At 41.5% G+C, this 25,968-nt stretch overlaps 1 protein-coding gene across 1 annotated transcript; it reads left to right on the top strand.

The window, feature by feature from the left end:
* The first annotated feature begins 722 nt into the window (after positions 1-722).
* LOC5520728 (echinoderm microtubule-associated protein-like 6) lies at positions 723-25,844 on the top strand. The gene is made up of 38 exons (XM_048730799.1): positions 723-1,021; positions 2,337-2,496; positions 3,129-3,227; positions 3,512-3,620; positions 4,061-4,206; positions 4,933-5,068; positions 5,166-5,281; positions 5,907-5,992; positions 7,844-7,981; positions 8,297-8,553; positions 9,457-9,669; positions 9,747-9,997; positions 10,481-10,632; positions 11,103-11,289; positions 11,448-11,553; positions 11,644-11,737; positions 12,423-12,561; positions 13,163-13,327; positions 13,588-13,785; positions 13,881-13,925; positions 14,004-14,295; positions 14,744-14,875; positions 15,355-15,620; positions 15,824-16,152; positions 16,482-16,578; positions 17,314-17,514; positions 17,897-18,095; positions 19,071-19,297; positions 20,730-20,887; positions 21,230-21,347; positions 21,740-21,808; positions 22,122-22,241; positions 22,732-22,904; positions 23,570-23,732; positions 24,040-24,143; positions 24,516-24,669; positions 24,947-25,047; positions 25,545-25,844. The coding sequence occupies exons 1-38, from the start codon at positions 825-827 to the stop codon at positions 25,567-25,569; spliced, it is 5,922 nt and encodes a 1,973-aa protein (XP_048586756.1). The 5' UTR covers positions 723-824; the 3' UTR covers positions 25,570-25,844.
* Positions 25,845-25,968: the final 124 nt, after the last annotated feature.

The raw sequence follows: 25,968 nt of genomic DNA on the forward strand, positions 1-25,968 counted from the left end.
TCGCAGGAAGATTTAGGGGTGAGGGGAGGGTGCGTATATGGGCAAGGATTTTGCCCATAATTTTTCCACTGTTTGTGCGGAAGCAGTTTACTGTGTTACAACAAACTAAAACTTTTCTGGGGTAGAGTCGTTGCAGGCTCCATTGATGTTTACTTTAAGGACTACCTTTTTAAGAGAGCGGCAGGGGAGCGGTCCTTTATATTACTGGGGGGTCAGGGTGTGTGTTTTCGCTTGGCCCCCCCTTAAATCCAAGGCCCAAAAATCGTGAATAATGACTCTCTTGCTCAGTATATATTTGAAAACCAGACTTAAATTCGGCGCTCAATAATGTGCCTCCCCCTTTAATGACAACCCAAAAAATGTGACCCCCCTAAATTGGCGCCCCAAAAATTTAGCCCCCCCATACATATGCCAGCCCCCTAGTAATAAATGACCGCTCCCTGGGTTCGACTTGCGGATTCCCTATTTTTTTTTTCTTATTAGGATTCATTGCTGAAAGGCTGAGTTTAACCATTAAAACAAATGTGGAATTTAACAGCACACTAGCATACACAGGAGAACGTGATTATAACAAAGTAATCATTTAATGTAAACAGCATATTTATTATTTCTTTCCTTTAGAGTTATAAATTTATTATTTGGTCTGCCTGTGGTAGAAAAAAAAAAAAGGATATACACCTTATCACCATTGCGAGGCTGTACCCGGTTTCCCGTCCGCGCGCTGACAGCTTTCAAAAGAGCTCAGATTTCAAGTTGGCAAGGAGTTTGTTATTGGCGGGTTGTTTGGATTGTCATGTACTAGCTGCGGCTTCATCTGCTGCACAATGACTGAAAGAACAGCACCTAGTTCGCAAATACGGCTAGAATGGGTTTATGGCTACCGTGGACACCAGTGTCGCAACAATTTGTACTACACCGCAAGCAAAGAGATCGTGTATTTCGTAGCAGGAGTCGGCGTTGTCTACAACACACGAGAGAACACCCAAAGGTTCTTTCTTGGCCATGACGACGATATTATAAGGTTTGAAAAAAAATATTGCAAGGTTCCGTTTGTTGTTTATCTTTTGCAATTCAAATTCGAGATTTGGAAGCAGTGAATTTTATTGGTAATAAATTAGTCTGAGCAGGGTGCGGTGTTTAGAATTATAGATGTGCTCCTCTTCTCTGCATAGAAAATGAATTAAATAGTTCTTCTATTCAATATTTTATTTCTTATAATAGACTCAGGAATACAACAATATAACAACCATAATATATTCCCGTTTGCGCTATATTTGTACAGTACATATATTTTGTACTTTTGACTTTCTGAGGGTATAAAGTTGATCATTTCATCGCAGAAGCTCTTCCGTTCATTTTGTGTTACAACTCTTGATAGTTGATGATCGATAGAGCAATCGCATGACTATTACATCGTGTATATTAAGGGAAACGGAGAGGCAAATGTAAATAGTAATTCTAAAGACTTATCTTAAAGCTTTAACCATCATATTTATCCCTCTTGAGATAGATGGAATAGTGAAAAATATGTTCTAGAGTAAATTAAAAGAATAAGCACAATAGTGCCCCTGAATCACTTATAGCTTTAGTCTTTCCTTGATAACTAGAATAAAATCTGAAAATACACAATTTAGTTTAGCTCAACATGGTCAATATAAAGTAAACACAGTTTGAATTGATTGAAACTTGGGAGACCCTTTTTTCTTACCATTCATACTTATGTATAGTATATAGTGTTATAGATGGTATTAGACCAGAAACGATTGAAAGGGAATTATTTCACTGTGAAATGATATAATATCAACTTAACCATCAATTACGATAAGTCATTTAGAATATTTTTACATGGCATCAGTGGTTTGTCACCCTGATCAGTTTTGCTTGGACAAGCCTTAAGGTGACAAAATACAGACTTATGCCAATACCTCACACCTGACAGACGACATGTTTAAGTCAGCTTCACTGTGTACTATCTGCTGGCCACAGTATGGCCTCGTTAACTACACATGTGCATACCCAGGATTTGCTGAGGAGGGGGGTTGCACAGTCATGGAAATTATATAGAAAAAGCATTGTATTTAAAGATTTCTTAAAAAGAAATGACACACTTTTTGGCTACCAAGGCGGAGGGCGCGCACCCTGTACACCCCCTGTGTATGCGCCTGCTAAATACCAAACTACTTACCCTCCTATTTCATTCAAATCTGTTTTATTGGAGTGATGTAATGCCATATTAATATGGTTGCAGAAAATAAAGTAGTAAAACAGGGGAGAAAAAGAAAAAGTAAATGTAGTGAAAAATGTAACTTATCTAGTGTGTATTTTTTTATCTATAGCCTTGCACTCCATCCAGAAAAAGTTCTAGTAGCCACTGGACAAGTTGGGAAGGATCCTTATATCTGCGTTTGGGACTCCCACAGTACTGAGACTGTATCAATTCTGAAAGATGCCCACCAACGGGGCATAACATGCCTTGCCTTCAATCCTTCTGGAAATGTAAGTACAATAGTTTACCGTGGGGGGTGAATAGGTTAGCAGATCGGCGGATTACACCCGGAAACACTCATGGATTACGGATTTTGATGATTATTTCAGCAGATTGGCGGATTTTGGAAATATGGCGGATCACAGATCTGTTTTTTATTTGGGCACATATTTCAGATTTTGACTGCTTTGACAGACGAATTTCAGATTTTAAATGAATTTCAATCGATGCTATTGTTTATCTGTCAATTCGCCCCGAAAATGTAGCAGATCGGGGGATTTACATACCCGTATTCAACCCCGCTTTACTTTTGTAACATGATGATATGTTGTATTAGTATATGTCAGATAATGTTCACATTCACCTTACTTTTCAAGTTCATGGATGTTATACACCTATTTCAAATAAGGTTGGACTCGAGAATTCATGTTTCATAGGCCACATTGGTTCATGGGTAACACATACTGTAAATAGCTGAATCCTGGTCTTTGAAACCATGTGAATCTTAACAGGCACATAAACAATTGAATCGTTTTTCTTTCCAAACCCAGATTCGCTTTTATTCTCCGAGTGTGGAAGATGCTTGCCAAATAGAAAAATGTAAGGTGCATTAGTTCTAGAACTTATAATGTTGTTTTGCCAGTACTTGGTGTCAGTTGGGCTGGAGGACTATCACATGGTTGTCGTATGGGACTGGAAGAGAGGCAAGCAGCTGGCATCAACAAGAGGACATACAGACAGAGTATGTAATTCAAGAGTATTTTTTTTGTTTTGGCTAAAATATGACCAGCTTTATTGATTTTAATTGTTATTGTGTGATCCCAGAAAAATATTTCCCTCTTTTTTTTTGGAAAATAAAGAAATTTCTCAGGAAAGCAGGGACCTTGCAGGCTTAAACATAAGGGGGAGGGGGACGTGATCCTTGGGGCACAGCTGTTCATTTCCTTATTATTTTGGAAAATCTCAAAAAAATTAATGGAAAATTAATGATATTTGATGTTCATTATTTACTGGCTGTTTTGATAGATATTTGACATGCAGTTTAATCCATACAAAGAAAATGTCTTAGTGAGCTGTGGAGTAAAGCACATTAAATTCTGGACCCTTCGTGGAAATTCTTTGAACCCAAAGAAAGGTACAACATTTGCATGCCTGTTGTATACAATGTACTCTCATTTCAGGTTAAATTAGGACAACCTAAAATGTAGAAAAAAAATTGTTTTGTCGAAAAAAACAGTAAACATCCTGATAAGCTCGTGGAATATTAGGCAGTGTAGCCGGTGATTTTGTGGATTTTTAGGGCACTTTTGTTTGGTTGGTCGTGGGCCCAAACCCTTGACCTTACATGGCCATGTTATTATGAACAACTAGCTTGCAAAACAGACTAGTACTTTACAATTAAAACTGCTCTGCAACCCATTAATCTTTAGCCTCGCAGGCTAGAGACATTTACATAAATGAACAAGGCATGAATACCAAATTATTGTTCTTATTATACATCCTTATAAATGATGTTTTGTATTGGAAAGCCATTGACAATTTTAGCCTTTTTTTAAATTTATTTCTTGTGTATAGGTATATTTGGCAAGACTGGGGAGATACAGACAAACCTGTGCTTGGCATTTGGATCTGATGACGTCACTTATTCTGGAACTCTGAGTGGGGAGATCTACAAGTGGAAAGGACAAAACCTGGCCGGGGCCATCCCCAATGCTCATACAGTAAGGAAGGGACTAGAATTATGGAATTACCTTCCCTTCAATATATTTTTTCCCACACCTAATTGAAAAAAAAAAAAACTTGTACCATTTCAGAATGAATAATTTTCTTATTAAATGTCTATCAGGGGACCTTTTAGAAGCCTAAAAAAGCCTCCCAGATTAAAGCACATAATGAAAGGTTTAATTTATGCATAATAGCGCATAATTTCCAAGAAAAACAAACAAATGTTTGGTTTATTTCTATTATAACCACCAGCTAAATACAAAGAAAACACAAAATGGTTGATTCTATGCAGAAGCTGTTGCAACCTGGGTACTAGTGTAATGAAAAGCAAAATCCGAGATAATGCCTAAGATTGCTAGAGGGTGTTTTTTTTTCACTGTTTTTTTTTGACAAAAAAAATAATCAAACATGCCTGTGGCTAGCAATAAAAAAGACATCTCTAAATTGCATTGGGTAATAGTAACATACTGCGCAATCCACATAATTGCTGAATAATTCCCAATTTTTTGCATAATTTCAGAAAAAAATGAGCATAATTTGGCTGAAAAAAGCACACACATCTGGAAACACCCTTTCACTTGATCAAATAAGAAAGCTAAATTAAATCAAATTCAAGTGATTTCATTGAATTAGAATTACTTGAAACGCTCTACATAACATTTCAAAACATGTGCTGCACTTATATAAAGAACCTTAATTGTTTACTGATGTGTTTATTGTAGGGTGCAGTTTTCTCCATATTTGGTGGCGCAGATGGTTTTGCGTCTGGCTCTAAGGATGGCACTGTTGTTCTGTGGGATGCTGAGTTTAAGCCTATTGCCAAACTTGACCTTATCAATACCCGAGTGGGATATGAAGGTAACACCCTTACCTTTCTGTGATGTTTTTCCATGTATAATTAATCCCCTCTCCTGTGGGGCCCCTTATCTGTATTGTATTACTATTATTATTTCAGGGCTTTCCATACGTAGTGTTTGCTGGCTGGGTGAGAAAATTCTTGTAGGTACTAATGCAGGAGAGGTCTTTGAAGTGATGGCCACAGATAAAGATAAACCAAGGACTATCGTTCAGGTATGTGAAATGTCTATTGTATAGACACGTTTGGAGCAAGACACACTATTTTGTCTATTGCAGAACCACAGGTAGCCCAAGCTCTCTATTTGTGTCGAATTATGGCTACATTTCAACGTACGATTTTTCGGCTTAGTTTCAATCAAAATTAACTCTAACCGTTGTCTTCTTGTTGTCTTAACTAACCATCGTACCGAGTTTGACCGATTTTCGGTGGGTTTAAATCCTCTTTCACTGACCCTAAGAAACAAGGGCAATCTTAGGGGTCAGTGGAAGAGGGTTTGAACCCACCGAAAATCGTTCAAGCTCGGTACAATGGTTAGTTAAGACAAAAAAAAGACAACGGTAAGAGTTTTTAATTAATTTTCATCAAAACTAAGGCGAAAAATCGTACGTTGAAATGTAGCCATAATTCGACACAAATAGTGAGCTTGGGCTACCTATGGCAGAACCAGGGCTGGAAGCAGGGGAAGTGGTTCCCCTCTCCCCTTTGCTAATACTTAGGTTTTGTTAAAGGGTTTCTTTGGGTTTTTCAATTGTAGAATGCTGCTTATCATGTCCATCACCCTAAAAAGTATGGACCCATCATTGACCGTCCGTATATTTAACGATTGCACATTTGTAGGGTCATGCAGAGGGAGAATTGTGGGCTCTGGCAGCTCACCCAAAGAAAGGAATCTTCGCAACTGGCAGCGATGATAAAAGTGTCAGGTACTGTAGATAAATGAAGACTTGTCTACCTTTCTACCTGACAATTCCTTACTAAGTCGGTGACATAGGCCTCATAACGTGAGTTACTAATGAAAAGTCATGCTCGAAGATCCAGCGTACTTTGGGAGCGCCCGCAAAGAACGCTGGATCTTCGAGTATTATACACATTTAAATAAGTTAGCCATTAAACACGAATGCGCGCTATAAAAGGGATAGCTAAAGTACAAGAGATTGTTAAAGAAATATCAGGCATATTCGGGAAAGTGTTTGGAGTCGATTCTCTACAAAAACAAAAGAAAAATTTGTCATTGAGGAATCAAACACAACGCGCTCATTTGAAATGGCGTCATTCAGGTGCGCGCACGAACAAACAACAAATTAAATGCAATCTTAAATGCCTCCTTGTTTTTCGTTTTGTTATAACAAAAGGCTAATAAATAGACCGTGTTTACTTCAATGATATGTTTTTGAACAATCTTGAGCTCTACTATAGCTTTCTTGCCTCTCTCTACGGAGCTCTGCACTGAGTGATGTCAAATGACGAATGACAGCTTGCCTAAGGCAAGTCTCTTTTACGTCTTTCATTACTATAACTTCCCAGACGCCCGTAAAATATAGGCCCAACTTCAAAACGTCAGAAATGCAAACTAAACATCACCAGACCCGAAACTCATGGGTTTATCCAAGGCATAGACGACGTTCAAAAGCGCACCCAAGCAATGTTATAGAATTGACTCCATTGCAAAATGTTAACCTTGATTTCTGACCAATTCGTAAACAAATGCTTAAACTCAGAAACATTTCACACCAAAAAAGACACGAAATTCCGAACTACAAATAGACAAGCAAACACAGATCAAGTCACAAATCGATACCTTTTTTGCGGCCCGTCAGACCCATTTTACAGCAATCATTCACAATAATCAATGCTAGAACCTCCACTAGAAGCGAGTCCCCATGTTTAAGCTATATTGCATGCCTGCACTGTATCATGGGAGTCTTGGAAATACCTTCACAGAGGGGCGAGCAAACTCCTCCCCCATAATCATAACAGTTTTTTTTATAAGTCTCTGCTCCAAAGCAAAAAACATTTCCAGGTTTAATGAACCCAGAATAAGCCTGAAAACAATTTTTAAATAAGGTTGGGTAGCAAAGATTATCCGCATTGGAGAGTATGAGGCCATTCACTAGAAAATTCCTCTCTCATTCGGTGAAGCCCAAACAAGGAATTATCCCATTGAATCATCCTCAGCGTGCAAACATCCATAAGCACAGCATTCATTATGCCCAAATAGACTTCATGATGTCCTAAGGCACTCTCCAAATATGAAAAAGCTGTAATTTTTAAGCAAATTACAAGCAAAACTGTTGTAAGCAAGACACCGCAGTACATTGTTGGAGACTTCAAGGCATACCATCTTGGGTCAGCGGTAGCTTAAGATAACTGGTAGTGTTGGACTTGAAATAGGGGGGAGGTTTCTGTTTTCAGTCTTTTTTTCTTACAATTTTGCTAAAAAGTACCCAGGAGTGAAAGGGTTATAGTGCGCGTTCGTGTTTAAGCATACGAGAACAACAGTCTTGATTGACACTGCGTAACTAGGAGGATTCCGCCGTGCTCAGATGTGCAATAAAGCATTTCTTGGCCCCACTGCTTGGCTATGAAGCTCATGCCACTCAGATAGTACGTTTTAACACCCCCATTGGTTGAATAATTGTTTTCACAAAACTCTCAATATCCGACCATGCGAGGACCAGTCCGCTTGGGCTCTCGTGCGAGCTCCTTCTGTCTGCTGATATTAGACAAAGCATCTTATCATGCTATCAGGGACTGATTTACGCCATTCTGTTTAGGTTGTGGAGCATGGCAGACAAAAGCCTGCTTGCACGCACAGACGTCGACCAAAAGGTCAGATCAGTGGCGTTCAATGCTGATGGCACACATCTCGCAGTGGGGCTTAGCGATGGCTCTTTCATGATTCTGAAAGCAAGGTATGTATGTCTATATATATTTATTATACGCTATTGCTAAAGAGGAAACTTATTATTGAAGTTAAGATGGATTCTGGTGTGACCGACAAATTTTAGTAATCACCATAAGACTACAGACTTCTTATGACACTTATACTTTTTGTTTCTACTATTGGGTCTCTTTTGCGGATGTTTATAACTTCCGATAGCGTTATATTCCTCTTGCGGCTTCCAATATTCCGTTGTACGTGCGATATTTCAAATAACACTTAAAAGATAGCCTGTCATCAGCCGAAACATCAACGCCACCAACTTACCCAATTTCTCCCTCACCAGAGACCTATCAGAAGTGACTCGGATCAATGATCGCAAGGAGGTGCTCCACGAGATGAAGTACTCACCTGACGGTCAGTTCCTCGCAGTTGGCTCCAACGACAACTTTGTTGACATCTACGCCGTAGCACAGAAGTACAAGAAGGTTGGGGAGTGTAAGGGCAGCTCCAGTTTTATCACACACCTCGACTGGTCTGAGGATAGCAAGTATTTGCAGACCAACTCTGGCGCAGCAGAGAGGCTTTTCTATAGAATGCCTAGTAAGTTCGGCTATTATCGTTCCGAATGTGTTCTATTTACCCCTAGGAACCTAAATAGCCTACATTTCAGCACAATTTGTTTAAGAACCTGTTTAGGCTAGCTTGCCATGGAAAAATGAAGGTTTTGATTCGCGGGGCTTTACTGTAGATGACTGATGCGTTGTATTATTCTATACTACTTATTAACCGAGCGCGTGGCCGTACTGAGAAATCTCAGCCCGCGGGCTTTTTGTATAGACCGAGGCCACAGGCCAAGCAGGCGAGGTTAATAAGTTGTTTATTAAATGGCTTTTTTATATATTTGTACAAGAAGCAAAACTTATGCTGCTGAAGTGAAAGAAGGAACCCTTTCTGCATTTACAAGCCACGAGTGCTCAACTCCAAAGCTCGAAATAACGAGTTGATTTGTAAAATGACCATCGAATTTTTTTTTACGCCGATTTTACCTTAACATGAAAACATCATTTCTTTTATGTTATTTCATTTAGATTAGTTGTCTTTACAGAAAATCGTCTTCAAACTCCCTGTGTTATGACAATTTCCCGCCATAATGATTGCAACGCGCGCGACAATTTCAAGTTTGCTGGAATTTTATTTGCGATAAAAAAGGTAGCAATTCGTCTCTTATAGCAAATCATTCGAGGAATTTACCTGCATAATGTATATTCATTCAAGAGAAGTATCTTTTCTCATTCAAGAGAAGTATCTTCAAGAGAATAATCTTTTAAATATTGAGGGGAAAAATAAGATAAGTAATAAAACTCACCACTGAATATAAATATTGAAACTCATCGTTGCAGAAAAGTGTCAACAAATTGCTATACCGCTCAACAGCCAATCAGCGTGCGCCATTTCACCGGAAGTGGTTGTTGGCATATAATAAAACTACTTAATACCTTTCAGCGGGTAAGCGCATCACAAACAAGGAAGAGATCAAGTCGATCCACTGGGCGACGTGGACGTGTGTAGTGGGTACAGAGGTAAACGGTATCTGGGGCAAGTACTCCGACACAAACGACGTCAACGCCCTGGACGCGTGCTTCCAGCACAACGTGATGGTCACTGGCGATGACTTTGGGCTTGTCAAGCTCTTCAAGTTCCCATCTGTTAGAAAAGGTAAGGAAGAGTATACTGGTATTAAATAAAAGGTCTTATATTTTCTTATGTATAATCAAATTTATTTTCACTTTAAGGCTCCAAGTTCCGTAAGTACGTCGGCCACTCGGCGCATGTGACGAACGTACGATTCTCCAACGACTTCAACCGAGTGATCAGCGTCGGAGGTGGTGACCATGCGGTCTTTCAGTGGCGATTCTTGCCCGAAGGCATTACGGACGATCACGACGACCTTCCGGAGGCCGTGTCTGGTTACTTAGACTCGGATAGCGAGGAGAGCGACTCGGAGGCATCTGATATCGACGAGTTAGATAGCGATGTGGAAAACGTAAGTTGCAATTACTGCGGTTTTTAATATTCTGCGATCTATCGCCGACAATCTAAATGCTAAATCGCCTTCTCGCTGCCTTCATTCAAAATACCCTTGAGGCGTTTTCATTGCCAAGCACTGCTATGGTTTCCCATATCACAGCATATTTGAAATCGCAGTAACTTCAACATTCAGTGGAGAAGCAAACTATTATAATTTTTTTTTGAGAATATGGAATATGGCAAATTCACATGGCAAATTTAATTGTAAAAAAAAACTGGAAAAACGAAGCGAAAACAAAGGACTATGCGATTAACAGAAACAAACATTCAAATTCACCTGTCTCCCGATTTTCGCACACTAGGTTGCAACCACATTTTCTTCAATAATCGTTTGGTGGCGATTGCCAATACAACTTCGAAATACTGTAACATAACTAATGGGAAACATGTACAACCATCTTTTTGTCAACGTTTTGTTGTCATCATGTTTTGTGTACAGGAGCAGCAGATTGACTACAGTCGCACAATCTACCGTGAGGATCTTCCCGCCCTTAAGGAGAAGATGAAACTATCGAAACAAGGCAAGGCAGATGATGCTGCCCCGAGGCAGAAACCTCCCAACGACGGGCTTCGGCTAGAGTTTGTTTTTGGGTAAGTACTATTAGGCCCGCAAGAAAAGCAGGTGATACTAGACCTAGGAAGAACTCCCTCCCCATTTCGCCATCCTGCTTCTTATCCTGCCTTAGCCCCACCAATGGACTTTGGCGTACTTGAGCAGGGGCGGACCCAGAAGTCCATTAGTGGGTGGGTGGGGGACTTGTTCTTTCTTGTTTTTTCTTATACTTTATATATATATATTTTTTTTTGGGGGGGGGGGAGTCCGCTCGGGTCATCACAAGATCCGCCCATGCTGTGAAAATATAATGTAAGGCTTTGGCCTAGTCTTTTCTGCATCCTGAACAGGTCCAGAAAGGGAGGTAATCACGCCGCTATTACACGCACACATACATTACCGAGTCACACAGAGCATCCGTCTCCACCAAATATTGTTTTATTATCTCAATTAAATATCTTAGAATCGAAAGCAGCTTATCGACAATTCTTTCCTTTTGTGCTTCTAGATACCGTGGCTACGACTGTCGCAACAACGTGTTCTACACGCAGACCGGTGACATAGTGTACCACGTGGCCGCCCTTGGAATCGTCTACAATCGCGACACACATAAACAGAGATTCTACAACGCCCACACGGACGATATACTCTGCTTGGCTATACACCCTGTCAAGGACTTCATCGCCACAGGGCAGGTGAGGCTATGGCAACATCTGTAAGTACGACAATGGAAACCCAGGCTTTTTTTAGCCTCTGCACGTTCTTTAATGTGTAGTGCTAACCTTGCATTTTCGCTACTAGGTTCTTCTACTGTGGTTCTTGTTTAAGTGATTTAACTGAGGGTCTTTTCTAGGTTGGCCGTGATCCTGCCGTACACGTGTGGGATGCAGAAGCCATGAAGACATTGTCCATTCTGAAAGGGCAACATGAACGAGGAGTATGCGCTGTGGATTTTTCAGGTACAAAAAGTGAAGTTCTTTTTTTTAATTTTTTTATATAAAATAAAAACTTGACTTGTGATAAGCTCATATTTATACCTCTTGTTCCAGGCGATGGGCGTAAGCTTGCGAGTGTGGGATTGGATGACAATCATTGCATCGTGGTGTGGGACTGGAAGAAGGGCGAGAAGCTCGCAACCACCAGGTATATAGTCAACAGCTAGAGCATAATTGCTGAGAGTCGTGTACATGGTGAAGACAGATCCGTTATGAGCACGAGACACTATGCGAGGTCATGTTGTGACCTGACCACACTTAGACATCTCAACTTATAGCCCTGGTGAACGTCAAGTTATCCTAAGACAAAATAGCATGAGCAATATATCACACAGCATGTTACAGATCAATCATACACAGTACTACACACTTCCTTGGCCGCCAAGACAAAAAAAGTTAGCTAGATTGTCATGCGATGATCACAGTTTTCATTGATATGAACTTAGTAAGTGGGAGGATTCAGTCGTTTCGTCTCTGATGTCTACTCGAGCTTTCCTTTGCCACTTTGGTTAGCTAGGTTCTCATTGTCTGTTAGTGCACTGGTCTACTACTAGCTGATACATGGGCTCAGTTGAGTCGTCAGTGGTTTGTGCAGCACTTGTAAATCGTACCACATTTCAAATCAATGCTTGTAGTTTAGAAAGCAGGATCATGTAGGACCTGAACGCTTTGACTTGCTGAGAGTGTGCTGTCATCTCAAATGTGTGTCTGGAGTCATCCTGCAAAAAGGGGGTTGTATTATATTTAGTGATTCATCGACCTCTCCTGATAAGGGTGTACAGTTTTCACGTCATGATCTCGAAAATATCTTTGTTGTTTATGTTGTTTAACAGGGGACATAAGGACAAGATTTTTGTGATCCGCTGGAACCCGCACAATCCAGACCAGCTCGTGACTGCAGGCATGAAGCACATAAAGTTCTGGACCCAAACCGGTGGTGGCTTTACCTCTAAGCGCGGCACGTTTGGCCAGGTAGAGAGATCCTCCAAAACTTGAATGGTGTCTGAATGGTGGATAGTCTGTAGGGAATATAACGGTCCCATGGTATTATAGGTTTTTAGTGTTTTTTTTTTTTTGGCAATACTTACTGCGATTGTCATTATTCTGCGAGCTCTCGTCAACAATTTCCAACTGCTAAACCGCTTTCTGCCTTCCGTCATTAAAACTAACGGGTTGCAGGGAGGTGGCGTGATTGGAAACCATTTCGGTGATGGCCAATGAAAATGCTAAGAATATTTGAAGGATTTCAAGAAACCCAGAAGATGATCTAGCTGTTGGAAATAGTCGGCGAGCGTTCACTGCCGTGTTTAATAAACTTTAGCAAATGATATTGTACTTCTGTTGCGCACGATATGTTTAATCGAACAATATTCTTCACTTATTGTGTTTACAATGGTGCACTGTGGTTGTGATATATTGGAGTTTTTTTGTCTAGTGTGAAGTATGATTATTGTATTCGGAATGTTACAAGATGTGTTTAATACAGTCTAACCATCAAAGTTGTTGAAGGTATTTTAGCTAGTAGGTTTGTTTTGTTGCGGAGTTCTCGACAATGTCTGTTTGTTGTCGTTAGGCTGGCAAGCACGACTCCATGATGTGTGTGACATATGGACGCGTGAACGATCTGGTGTATTCAGGAGGAGCCACCGGAAAGGTCTACATCTGGCAGGGTCATTCTCTGAAAGGCTCCATTCAGGCGCACGAGGGACCTGTATTTGCCATGCAGACCTTGGAGAAGGTAATTGACCTCAATTAAGTCTTTTTAAGCAGCTTTTATTGGAAGGGCTCCCGCTCCACACCTTACGTCTACCCAGCGAACTGCTTATATATGCCATGTTCTGTGTCGCATTATGCCGGCGATAAATTAAAGTCTGTGTGCAATGTTTAGCATTGTTTGATTCTTAATAAAATCGATACCCCAACGGAGAAGAATCCATAACCCCCACCCAAACCTCCGGATTTTTACCTTTACCTCAATTCTCCCATCGTTTTCACCAGGGTTTTGTGACTGGGGGAAAGGATGGTATGGTTTCCTTGTGGGATGAGAACATGAGCCGCTGCTTGAAGCAGTACAAAGTGACCAAGACCGGGTTGGGCCCTGGTCAGGCTAGCGGTATTCTGCTAGTCGATGTGCCAGCCATACGTGCCATCACCCTTGGACAGGGACGAATACTGGTCGGCACCAAAAATAGCGAGGTATACTTTAGATCTGATGCACGTTCATTTTGTACATTCCGAACTTTTTTAATTTTGCCATTGGCTGCTACTGATGTACCTAAATATTTGTGCAGATCCTTGAAATTGACAAGACCGGTCCTATCACCGTATTACTCCAGGTTTGTTATCTCTTTTATTTTAAGCGTTATTCGATACTACATCGATGGCTTATTAGCTGTCTCATGTTTTATGTATAGGGTCACCTTGAAGGTGAGTTATGGGGTCTTGCGACCCACCCGACCGATGACCTGTGTGCAACCGTCAGTGACGACCACACCGTCCGCGTATGGGACCTGTCCCGCTACAGACTTAAGAACGTCCGCAAGCTGAAGCTCCCTGCAAGGAGCGTGACGTTCTCACCGGACGGCAGAGCCTTGGCTATCGGGCTTAAGGATGGCAGCTTTATGGTGGTAGACTCGTCAACTCTCGAGGAGATCGCTGCCTTCCATCATCGCAAAGAAGAGATTTCTGATCTCAAATTCTCCCCAGGTATAACACAAGTGGTATTGAAACCTGTTGTTGAGAATGAAGGCTTTGAAAGCGTTGTTTGGCCCCAGCTAAACGAAAAGACAACAATAAAGAAACGTTATTTGCGCGCAAATGTTTATGCTATTTGTTAGAACACTTTTATGTTATACTCAACTAATTGTTTGCTTGGGTGGCTGGATAAAGGGAACACATGCACGGATACCTATATGGACGCGCGTGATGCTTTTTTAACATCCTCGTTTTACGTGGATCCATACGCTCTGACAAACGTTGCTATTGTCGCCTAACAGTGTGAAGAAATACAAAGGGGCAAAACATTTTAAGTCCGGTCTATTATAAGACTAGATTGACGGCCATTGGGGAATTGCTTTGATTTTATGGCTGCGCACCCCCTCACCCAGCAAATAGTCTGAGGGCCTTAATCTTACTACATCTGTCGTGTTAACAGGTCAAGGCAAGTACCTGGCGGTGGCATCGCACGACAACTTCGTGGACATCTACAACGTGCTTAGCAGCAAGCGCGTAGGCATCTGTAAAGGCAGCTCGAGCTACGTCACACACGTGGACTGGGACGAGAAAGGTAAGTGCTGTTTGCCTGTAGTTTCTAGGGGACGGACCATTAGAAAACTGATGGGGGGAGGGAAATTATCCACAGTAAATATATTTTTTTCATCTAGTGTGTCTTAGGCACACGTCGTAGATAAAAGAATGCACCTGGTTCATTTGCATTATACCGCATTCACACCAGCGCCTTATTCCATTGTTCCCGTACGTTCTTGTTTCTTTATCAGAGCGTCAAGGCCTATTCCAAAGGCAAACATGCAATTCGAAGGAGCGAAAGGTTAAATGTTCTGAAGGATGACAAATTGTTTTATGAAGTGTTCTATTTTCTAAAGGGCGTCCGTTATCCCAAAAAATGCGCCATTATTCCTTCTTGCGTCAATTATATTCAAAGTTGTGCAAGTTGATCCATTAACGAATGAATTTTTTCAAAGTAAGTTATTGCTCACCAGTAGAAAGGCTCGCCTGGATAAACTTTCAGTACTTTTTCGCTTCCAGGGAAGCTTTTGCAGACTAATTCCGGCGCAAAGGAGCGTTTGTTTTTCGAGGCCCCGCGTGGCACACGACAGACGATCGTCACCAATGAACTAGAGAAGATTCAGTGGAATACGTGGACTGGCGTCCTCGGAGAGGACTGCTCCGGAATCTGGCCTCCTCACTCTGATATCACCGATGTTAACGCCACTGACGCTACTAAAGACAAGTCGCTACTGGCTACAGGCGATGACTTTGGCTTCGTCAAAGTATTTGAGTTTCCTGTCAAGGTACTTGTGGCCCTATACCCTAAAAACTTGTCATCATGATCGGTTTCTGAAGGCAATAACTTTTTTTTAGTTTTTAAGCAAAGGATTTACCTTTCTCTGTTTTTTTTTTCTTTTGCGCGTAATTTAGGTATTCCATGGCGTATGCACATGTATATATTTTTTTCAAAGATAAATTTATCATTCACCATTTTTTCTTTCTAAAGGGCAAGAATGCAAAGTTCAAAAAGTACCCCGGTCATTCTGCGCATGTCACAAATGTCCGCTGGGCGCACGATGACGTTCGGTTAGTGTCTGCGGGCGGCGCTGACACGTCTATCATGGTCTGGTCACGTGGTCGGCCCGTGGGGCGCGAGGACGAGGGTGGCGAGAGTGATGACTCAGACACAGACTCTGAAGAGGAGGGTGGATACGACAGTGATGTCCAGAGAGAGAAGAACATGAACTACGCGGATAAGATCTACGCCAATCCACTCAGGACAACCAAGGGGGTGCGGCCACACCTAAGGGACGGGTACGGTCAGGAGGAACAGCGGTTAGTATTTTACTAGTTGTTTTTTTTTTATTTCAGTAATACCTTTATTTTAAAAGCTGCCACACTCGAAGTTGTTCTGGCGTCTGTCAAAAATATGCGCTTGAGCCCAGTCACTCAGCTCAAGTACTTTGTATTACAGAGGTCAGTACGTTTAGGGGTAGACTCCTGCTCCCATTCCAATCTCTCAGATGTTTAATATAACTACTACAATCAAACGAATACAAACTCTTTCTCAATTTGTGTCTTTATGTTACTGAATGCCATCCCCTTTACTTTAATTCGTAACAAGGTAATTCTCTACGATCTAAGTATACTCGTTTTTGTGCCAGACCTGCAGTCAGCCGTGGGTCCAAGGCGCCTCCGAAAGTTCGACAAGTTGAGCTGCCGCAGAGGGAAGGCAAGAAACGCAAGTCGCATGGTATACAGGTAAGTACAGTTTCCACGATGTCCTACAGTGTGAGCATTTTGTAATGTTCCGTCATTATGTTATTGTCATCGCTCATAGTTCGAAATGCGGAGTAATTGGCTGATACAGACTCTTCAAAAAAAGGGTGGACTAACTAAAAAAAGATTAATAAAAGAGTGGATAATACAAAAAATGTACCAGAAATGTATTGAAATGCGGTTTGGATAGCCAACCCACCCATTCACCAACCCCGGATCCTTCCTTGAGAGTTGACTTGAGGGTAAAATGTAATTGTAAAAGATGAAAGTATTTGCGCGAATATAGGATTAAAAATTAAATGAGCTTAAAATGAGACTTGGCATTTTGATACACCTATTTCGCTAAAGGTTGTCAGCACGAACGACGAATGGCAATTGCCAAATAGCAGTTCTACCACCGAAAGGTGTTTATGGGTAGTATTGTTTTATAAAAATAAAGGTGAAAAACTTAAGTGATATATTAATTATATTGATAGTCGTATGTTTTATTTATATTTTACTGAATTTGGAACGAACATTTGTCAATCGCCATTTGCCTTTTATTCTGACAGCGTTTTCTGAAATAGGTGTATATGTCTATACACTGCTCATAAGCTGTTAAGTTCATAAGTTTGGGAAAGTGTGTAAGCGCTGTCATTAAATATGGTACCGCGCGTTCGCGCCGCAGGTGTTCTTTTACCTCCACCACTGACTCGTAACTCTGTGTCCTTCTTCCAGGATTTAAGCCTTGAGTTCATTCACGGCTACCGCGGATTCGACACTCGAGACAACCTACACTACCTTCCGAGTGGCGACATCATCTACCATGCTGCCGGTGCAGGCATCGTGCTGAGTACTGCGAATGGTGTCCAGTCATTCTACTTGGAACACACAGATGACATCATATGCCTTGCTGTCAACCAGCATCCCAAGTTCCAGGTTATGTCCCGTTGGTTCCCTTAGCAACGACTTAACAGTTGCCTTGCCTTATGCCTGTGCTGCTGTTGATCCTTGTAATTTTAAGTAACTTTACTTTCGCTTTAACGGACAACCTTGGGAACCGTAATTATAGTAAAATAGTGTCCATTAAATAGTGTCCGTAAAATAGTGTCCATAATAGTGAGATGCCCTGTAAACAGGCTATAATTATTCTGCGTAGTTATTTTCTCTATAGTATGATCGAATATCGCGATCGTGTAATCGAATTGTAATGTTATTCTAATATTGAAGTATAAATGACAGTGAAGTATAGATGAGGCGAGAAATAAAAGCATGTCGATATGTTCAATGGCCTGTTATTAATTTCTTACTATTCCTATAGAATGTTGTAGCGACGGGTCAGATAGGTAACGAGCCGTGCGTTCACGTGTGGGATGCAGAGACCAAAGAGACGTTATCAGTCATCCAGGGCCTTCATACTGTCGGAGTCTGTGCAGTTGACTTCAGCTGCAATGGCAAGCTGTTACTTACTGTTGGACTAGAGCCATCGCATGGTGTAGCTGTTTGGAAATGGACTGAAGGTAGGATGTTGCTGTAGATGTGGGAGGGTGTCAATGATGATGTCGTAGAGTATTACGGCCAGACGTGAACCGTCCCATGGTACGCGTAGGCGTGGTGTAGACAAGATATTAATCAACACAAGGTTGAAAAGGTATGTTAAACGCTTCTGTGAGGCGTCACAGAGGCGTTTAACATACCTTTTTTCAACCTTTTGTTGATTCTGACCATGGTGTAGCTTTTTGGAAATAGACTGAAGGTAGAGTGTTGCTGTAGATTTGGGTGGTTGTCGATGATGATGTCGTAGAGTATTACGGTGTAGCTGTATTGAAATCGACCAAATTAGGGATTGCTATAAATGTGGAAGAGTTGCTTCAGATATTTGAAGAGTAGATGAGATCGCTCAGTGTTACTAGGAATATGATAGGAAGTTATTTGTCGAGGAAAGTCATTGCTCAAGAGTAGACGAAGCATCCCAAGGCGTGGCTATCTGTAAGTGGACTTCAGGTAGAGTACCGATGTAGTAGAATTGTCGTAAAGGGTCAGTAGTTACTGAAGGTTAGAATAGAGGACTTTCGCTAAGAGATCACGTGACCGTTTTGGCGGCAAATTCAAGCCAAAATAAAGACAAAAATGATTGTGCCTGTCACGTCGAAGAACGACGAAAAAATAAAATGTTTAGACGAAAATAAACCCTTTCTGAAAAAAACCCTTTCTGGCTTTAGTCTGCTTAGCAGCCGGAAGGCCTGTGCTTGTGTTATTTTGCCGCTAAAAGCAAGCGCGCGCTAGTTTGTCACCCAAAAAGTCACTTGACCTCTTAGCGCAAGTTCCCAAATTATCCAGTCCGTGCTGTAGCTGTCTAGAAGTAGACTGAACATTAAGTGTGTTGACGATGTGGTAGGGTATTGACGTCGCAGTATGGTGTTACTGATGGTGTGTTAGGGTTTAACCATCCAATAGTGTTGAGTGTTTTGAATATCCCAACTCTTCTGTAACAGGTAGCAAGATGGCGAGTGCGAGCGGCCAGACGGAGCGTATTTTCACCGCGCAGTTTCGTCCGGACTCGGACAGCGTGTTCGTCACGTGCGGAGTAAAGCACGTCAAGTTCTGGACCGTGGCTGGAGGGCAGCTGGTGGGAAATAGAGGGGTGATCACAGGGGTACAGGGCGTGGCAGACGAGAGCACGCTCAGGATGCAGACCATGCTGTCTGTTGCCTTTGGAGCGGTAAGTAACCAGAGCGTAATGCTGGTCAGGACTGTTGGCATTTGTTAAGGGACTGGAGGTTAAAAGGAAAGAAACTAGAGTTTATTGCCAGTCAGGACTAGAACGTATTGCCGGTCAGGACGTTTGTTAAGGGACTGATGGAAATTTGACGGAAAGTTGCTAGAGCTCATTGCCGGTCAAGACTGGTTTTGTTTACTAAGGGACTGGAGGTTTGGCGGAAAGTACCTAGAGCGTATTGCCGGTCAAGACTGGTTTTGTTTACTAAGGGACTGGAGGTTTGGTGGAAAGTACCTAGAGCGTATTGCTGGTCAAGACTGGTTTTGTTTACTAAGGGACTGGAGGTTTGGCGGAAAGTACCTAGAGCGTATTGCCGGTCAAGACTGGTTTTGTTTACTAAGGGACTGGAGGTTTGGCGGAAAGTACCTAGAGCGTATTGCTGGTCAAGACTGGTTTTGTTTACTAAGGGACTGGAGGTTTGGCGGAAAGTACCTAGAGCGTATTGACGGTCAAGACTGGTTTTGTTTACTAAGGGACTGGAGGTTTGGCGGAAAGTACCTAGAGCGTATTGCTGGTCAAGACTGGTTTTGTTTACTAAGGGACTGGAGGTTTGGCGGAAAGTACCTAGAGCGTATTGCCGGTCAAGACTGGTTTTGTTTACTAAGGGACTGGAGGTTTGGCGGAAAGTACCTAGAGCGTATTGCTGGTCAAGACTGGTTTTGTTTACTAAGGGACTGGAGGTTTGGCGGAAAGTACCTAGAGCGTATTGACGGTCAAGACTGGTTTTGTTTACTAAGGGACTGGAGGTTTGGCGGAAAGTACCTAGAGCGTATTGCCGGTCAAGACTGGTTTTGTTTACTAAGGGACTGGAGGTTTGGCGGAAAGTACCTAGAGCGTATTGCTGGTCAAGACTGGTTTTGTTTACTAAGGGACTGGAGGTTTGGCGGAAAGTACCTAGAGCGTATTGACGGTCAAGACTGGTTTTGTTTACTAAGGGACTGGAGGTTTGGCGGAAATTACCTAGAGCGTATTGCCGGTCAGGACTGGTTTTGTTTACTAAGGGACTGCAGGTTTGGCGGAAAGTACCTAGAGCGTATTGCCGGTCAGGACTGGTTTTGTTTACTAAGGGACTGGAGGTTTGGTGGAAAGTACCTAGAGCGTATTGCCGGTCAGGACTGGTTTTGTTTACTAAGGGACTGGAGGTTTGGCGGAAAGTACCTAGAGTGTATTGCCGGTCAGGACTTATAATTTAACGTATTGTTGGCTTTAGACTGTTTGCCTTTTCCAAGGGATACAAGAGCGTATTTCTAGCTAGAACTGTTAGCTGTTTTTTTCTAGTTGTAGTTGAGTTGAGATTTGTAGTTTTGACTTGACTTGTGCATGATTCATCGGCAACATGGGTCTTGATGGGATGGCTCTTGCTATTTTGTCTTAGGATAACTTGACGTTCACCGGAGCAATGAGTGGAGATGTCTACGTGTGGTCAGGTCACAAACTAGCTCGCATAGTGTCTCGTGCTCATAATGGGCCTGTCTTCACCATGTACACGACCCTCAGCGATGGATTAATCGTTACGGGAGGCAAGGAAAATGGGTATGTGATTTGGTAATAATAGCAAGAGTTAAGCTAGTCCTATGTTGTCGAGGTATGTTAGGAAAAGCCGGAAATGGTTTTGGGTTCAAAAGCGTTTAACTAATCGTCACTGGAGATCAGAAAAGGGAACAATGATTTAAGAGAGAATCGATTAACTGATTATCACTGAAAGCAAGAGAAGGGGACGTTGATTTGTTAAAACAGAGAATCGATTAACGGATAATAGTAATAAGGTCGGAAAGATAGTATCTTTACTAACAAATTATGAAGGTTACAAGAGTCTATTAGTCCCATGGGTTATACAATCGACTGTGAAACATCGTAATATACTCTGTGTCGTAGTACCAAAGAGGAGGGCGCACCAGTTAAGCTTTGGGACCAGGAGATGAAGCGATGCAAGCCCTTTAACCTTGACTCAAAATCTGCCATTAACGTGGTCAAGTCCGTCTGCCGAAATAAGGTAAAGATGAGCCTGGCGCAACATTTACATATCCAACCATTCCAATTATTTTCTAGTTGCGGCCTTACAAACACACACAACGGGGATGTCCATGCTGTTTATCTTTGTAACGTACAATGCTTTACCTAACAGCGCACTAATAATGGACGCTGTATGCAATAGATGTATACGATCAAAAGTCTATCTACGCGCTATTATTACCATTTCGACGCTATAGAGACCACAATACCAATGTGCAACCCAAACCAAACCTCTCGCTACACCAAGCCTTTTTGGAGCTTGCTCCATGTTGGTTAGAGCCGTTCAAATGTAAGGTGTCGAGAGCCCAAACAACTGTATACAACCTCCTTTACCATGTGTTATCGTACCACTAAGAACTGCTAACCTTCTAGGGCAAGATCCTGGTGGGCACAAAGGACAGCGATATTATCGAGATTTCGGAGAAGTCGTCCGCTCCACAGGTATAAAAGTTCGATTTGTACAATGTGACATGTAACGGCTTATGTTAGCTCGCTTATCACAAATATAAAATTGTTGAAAAAAGTAGATATTAGTTTGCTTATCACAAATATGAAATTGCTGAAAATACTGGATATTGTTAGGTATCCTAACGCGAATTGCATGCAACCGATCGTGAGTAACGGGTTTCATTTTTCGTTTTAATATGAACATTAAGAATTGAGTTATGTTCTACAAACTTTATGATCGTGTACAACGCTTCAAAGACTTTTTGCTTATCAAAATAGATTTACGTTATGGCTTTTTTCTTCGCAGGCGCTCATCCGGGGACACGGGGAAGGAGAGATCTGGGGTCTGGCCTGCCACCCCGAGAGGGAAGTCTTCGTCACCGCTAGTGATGACAGGACTATCAGACTTTGGGACATACCCAGTAAGGTATGTCGTGTATTACAATGCGTATTAAATGTTACGAGACAGAAGATAGGAGGTCTTCGTCACCGCTAGTGATGACAGGACCATCGGACTTTGGGACATACCCAGTAAGCTATGTCGTGTAAAACGTATTTAACAGCCTTTGTCAGCCATCATTGTGTCATCCTAGCAAAGTACCAAGTTTGAAAAAGCATCCATTTCCATCGGCCAATTTGGGGAAGCCAATGCGATGATTTCGTTTGAATTTGGTAAAAAAATCTTGACTTTGTTTTTAGATGGTTATTCTTTATTTATTGCGTCTTGCAATAAATAAAAACAATAACGAAGGTGTGGTTGACAAGTGCTCTTCAATGTAACGTAGCAGAAGATAAGAATAAAATACTGTCATTGAAATCTAGGGGCGTGTAACTAAAATTCCAACAGAATCTGCGTTTGAAAATGGGACCACGTTTGTATATCTTTGAGTATTGTATCATTATAATTCATATCTTAGGGAATGGTCAAGAAGACGAGCACGGACGTGGCAGCCCGGTCAGCGGCGTTCTCTCCTGATGGTGAGCTCCTTGCTGTCGGTCTCAAGAATGGCGCATTCCTAGTACTGCAGTCCGCGGATCTCAAAATCCTGGGCGAGAGACGCGATAGGCACAAATCGATATCTGATCTAAGGTGAGTATAGGATTATTGCTATGAATACAACCGGGACCACGCGTCGATGGTTTAATGACTGGGGAAGTGTTTGATGGTAGATTTATGATCGTATTTGTAAGCAATTTAATGACTGGGGAATGGGTTCATGTTACATTTATGGTTGTTTTTATAAGCAATTTAATGACTCGTAGGGGAGTAGTTGATGGTAGATGCCGGCATTTTTAGGTGCTCGTTAGGTATACAAGCTGGCACATGGTTTAATTTGTAAGCGCTTCAAAGATGAGACCTCTGCTTCAACTGTACGTATGTTTTTGTGTGAAGGCCCTTGGATTTATTTTATTTTTATTAAAATTGATTACAGTTGAAAAACATTTGTCTTAGAGTTATTATCTTCCTTTTATCTATGTCCTTTTCGTAGTAAATCTGTTCTTAGTTCTGTATAGGTTTAGTCCCGTTGGTTAATATCTTGGTTCTCCATACAATACAATACACAATACAATAATTTATTTTCCGTCGATGACGTGAGGCGTGGTCACCCAGTCTCCCGAGCTCGGGGAGCTCATGGTCCATGGGTATAGTCCCGATGGTAAATGTCTTGGTTCTCTATAGGTTTAGTCCCGATGGTAAATATCTTGGTTCTTTATAGGTTTAGTCCCGATGGTAAATATCTTGGTTCTTTATAGGTTTAGTCCCGATGGTAAATATCTGGCTGTTGGCTCCGAGGATAACGTGGTTGATTTCTACGAGATGCGTAAAGGGAACCCTCAGAAGCGATCAGGGTACTGCAAGGGTATCCCAAGCTTTGTCACACAGATAGACTTCTCTGCTGACGGTCGCTTTATCCAGGTAAAATTACCACAATACAAGATAACATAGGAAGACTTTTCTGCCGACGGTCAGGTTTAATCAGGTAAATTCGCGCTCTTCTTGAATATATATGCGTGTTTATTCGCCATATAAAAATACATCTTAGTTTTTAACTTATATGGAAACATAAGATAACATCAATCAGGTTAAATCAGGTAAATATCCCGCTATAATTGAATTTGGAACGTTTTCAAGGTGCAACTATCGCGTACCGTTTTTGTTTGGTATTGGAGTATTTTATTATTTCACATTCTGTGTGAAATAATTCATCTATTGTTGTCAATAGGTATCTACGGGTACATATGAACGCCTGGTGTTCTCAGTTCCTAATGGCGACTTACTGAAGGACTACCGGCAGATCAGCCGGATCACATGGGCAACGTGGACAAGGTACGTCTACCGGAAATGTACTCTTATTGGTTCAGCTTGCTACACATGATCATAAACTTGGACTCTCATTGGATCAACAAACGACACGTGACCATAGCTTTAGACTGTCATTGGATAAACGCAGACACGTGACGATGACCTTTAATTGTCCATTAAGCAACACATGATACGTGACCATAACCTTTGGCTTTCATTGAATCAACACACCTCCCGTGACTGTCATTAGCCAAGGTTTCACAGCAATTTTTCGTTGAGTTCAATATGAAAATTGACCGTTATTTTTAACTGTCTCTAGTGTTTAAGTGACTCAAGCACAAAACATAGCTATTGGACTTGAATTCTGACGTAACACTTGATTTCCTGTTTCTGAAGTGTACTTGGTAACGAAGTTGTGGGCATTTGGCCACGAAACGCAGACAAAGCTGATGTGAACTGTGCCGATCTGTGCAAGACTGGAAACGCCCTAGCCACCGGTGACGACTTTGGCTTTGTCAAGCTCTTTGGGTTCCCTGTCTCAGACAAATATGTGAGTTTATAGTCCCAGACAACTAAACTACAACTCGCGTACCAGAACCTATAAGAACCCTTTTAGAACCAGTCTAGGATAAAATCTAAAATTAGGCTCTTATAACAAAAAAAATAATGCATTTAAGCTTGTTATTTTTGCAAATCAAAAGTGCCTCAATACAAAATTCTCAAGTAACTCTAGTTCAGCCAAGCAGTGTTTTGTTTATTATAACCCCAATTGAAATCGCTTTTACATATTATGTTTTCTGTATTATATCTATGCTCCATGCCCTTAGGCTCCGCACAAGCATTACGTTGGCCATTCCGCGCATGTGACCAACGTTCGGTTCACGTGCGACGACCGACATCTTATTAGTGCTGGGGGAGACGACTGCTGGTAAGTGAATATAGGCTTTTATATAGAACCACCTCGGAAACACCTCAAAGCTTCCATTCTCAGTCAGAGCTCTCGTAATCGACAATATGGGAAACACCAGCTTACGAAAACTATGAGAGCTTACGAAAACTATGAGAGTTATTATGGTTGGGACGGAGGTATAGTTCAACAGCCTCCAAGAATTTTATTTCAATTCATGTTAAAATAACTTGCAAAATTGTTGATAGTTCCAACATGTCCCGGTCGCCCACTAAAGCGGATGTTTGTGAGTGCCTTTTTTTACGGAGCTAATGTGACAAACGGTGGTCGTAACTAAAGCAGGTCTTTAACGGGAGTCGTCGAAAGGGTGTTTTACTAGTGTTTTTGTTTTAGACCCTCCAGATCCTCCTCTTCCCCATTCTCCCTTTTGCGCTGCGTTAGAGCTATCCTGGTTAGAGGGAGCTTTACAAAGAAGGACCAGTAAATACATTAATATTTGATCTCATTTTTTTCTCTAGTGTGTTCGTATGGAAATGCCATTAAGGTGAGCATCGATGATACCTCTCTTCAATGTCCGGGAACAACACTTAGTGGTCACTGTCACCGCAGTAAAAATAAGGGATCTCCAGTAGGAATGGTGATGTCTGGGCAGACTTCTATTATAAGCTTTGTTGAGGGTATTACATCGAGGTAACTCATTAATTGATGGCCTCAGGTCGTCAGAACTATTCTGTAAACTGTCTTGAATAAAACTAGGATATAATGTCAATTCTATTTAACTTCTGGTGGTTCAAAAATAAACCATGACATGTCAAGTATTGAATGTAGTTAATTGAGAATTAAATTTAGAATTAAATTCCAGTGTGTCCCCATTTAGCGAATTGCCAAGCTGACGGTCAACTGATTACGCTGCTCAACCAATGTTTTCTTGTACCATTTGTC

This window comes from Nematostella vectensis, chromosome 7 (genome assembly GCF_932526225.1).
Source record: "Nematostella vectensis chromosome 7, jaNemVect1.1, whole genome shotgun sequence".
In the NCBI taxonomy this organism is placed as follows: domain Eukaryota; kingdom Metazoa; phylum Cnidaria; class Anthozoa; order Actiniaria; family Edwardsiidae; genus Nematostella; species Nematostella vectensis.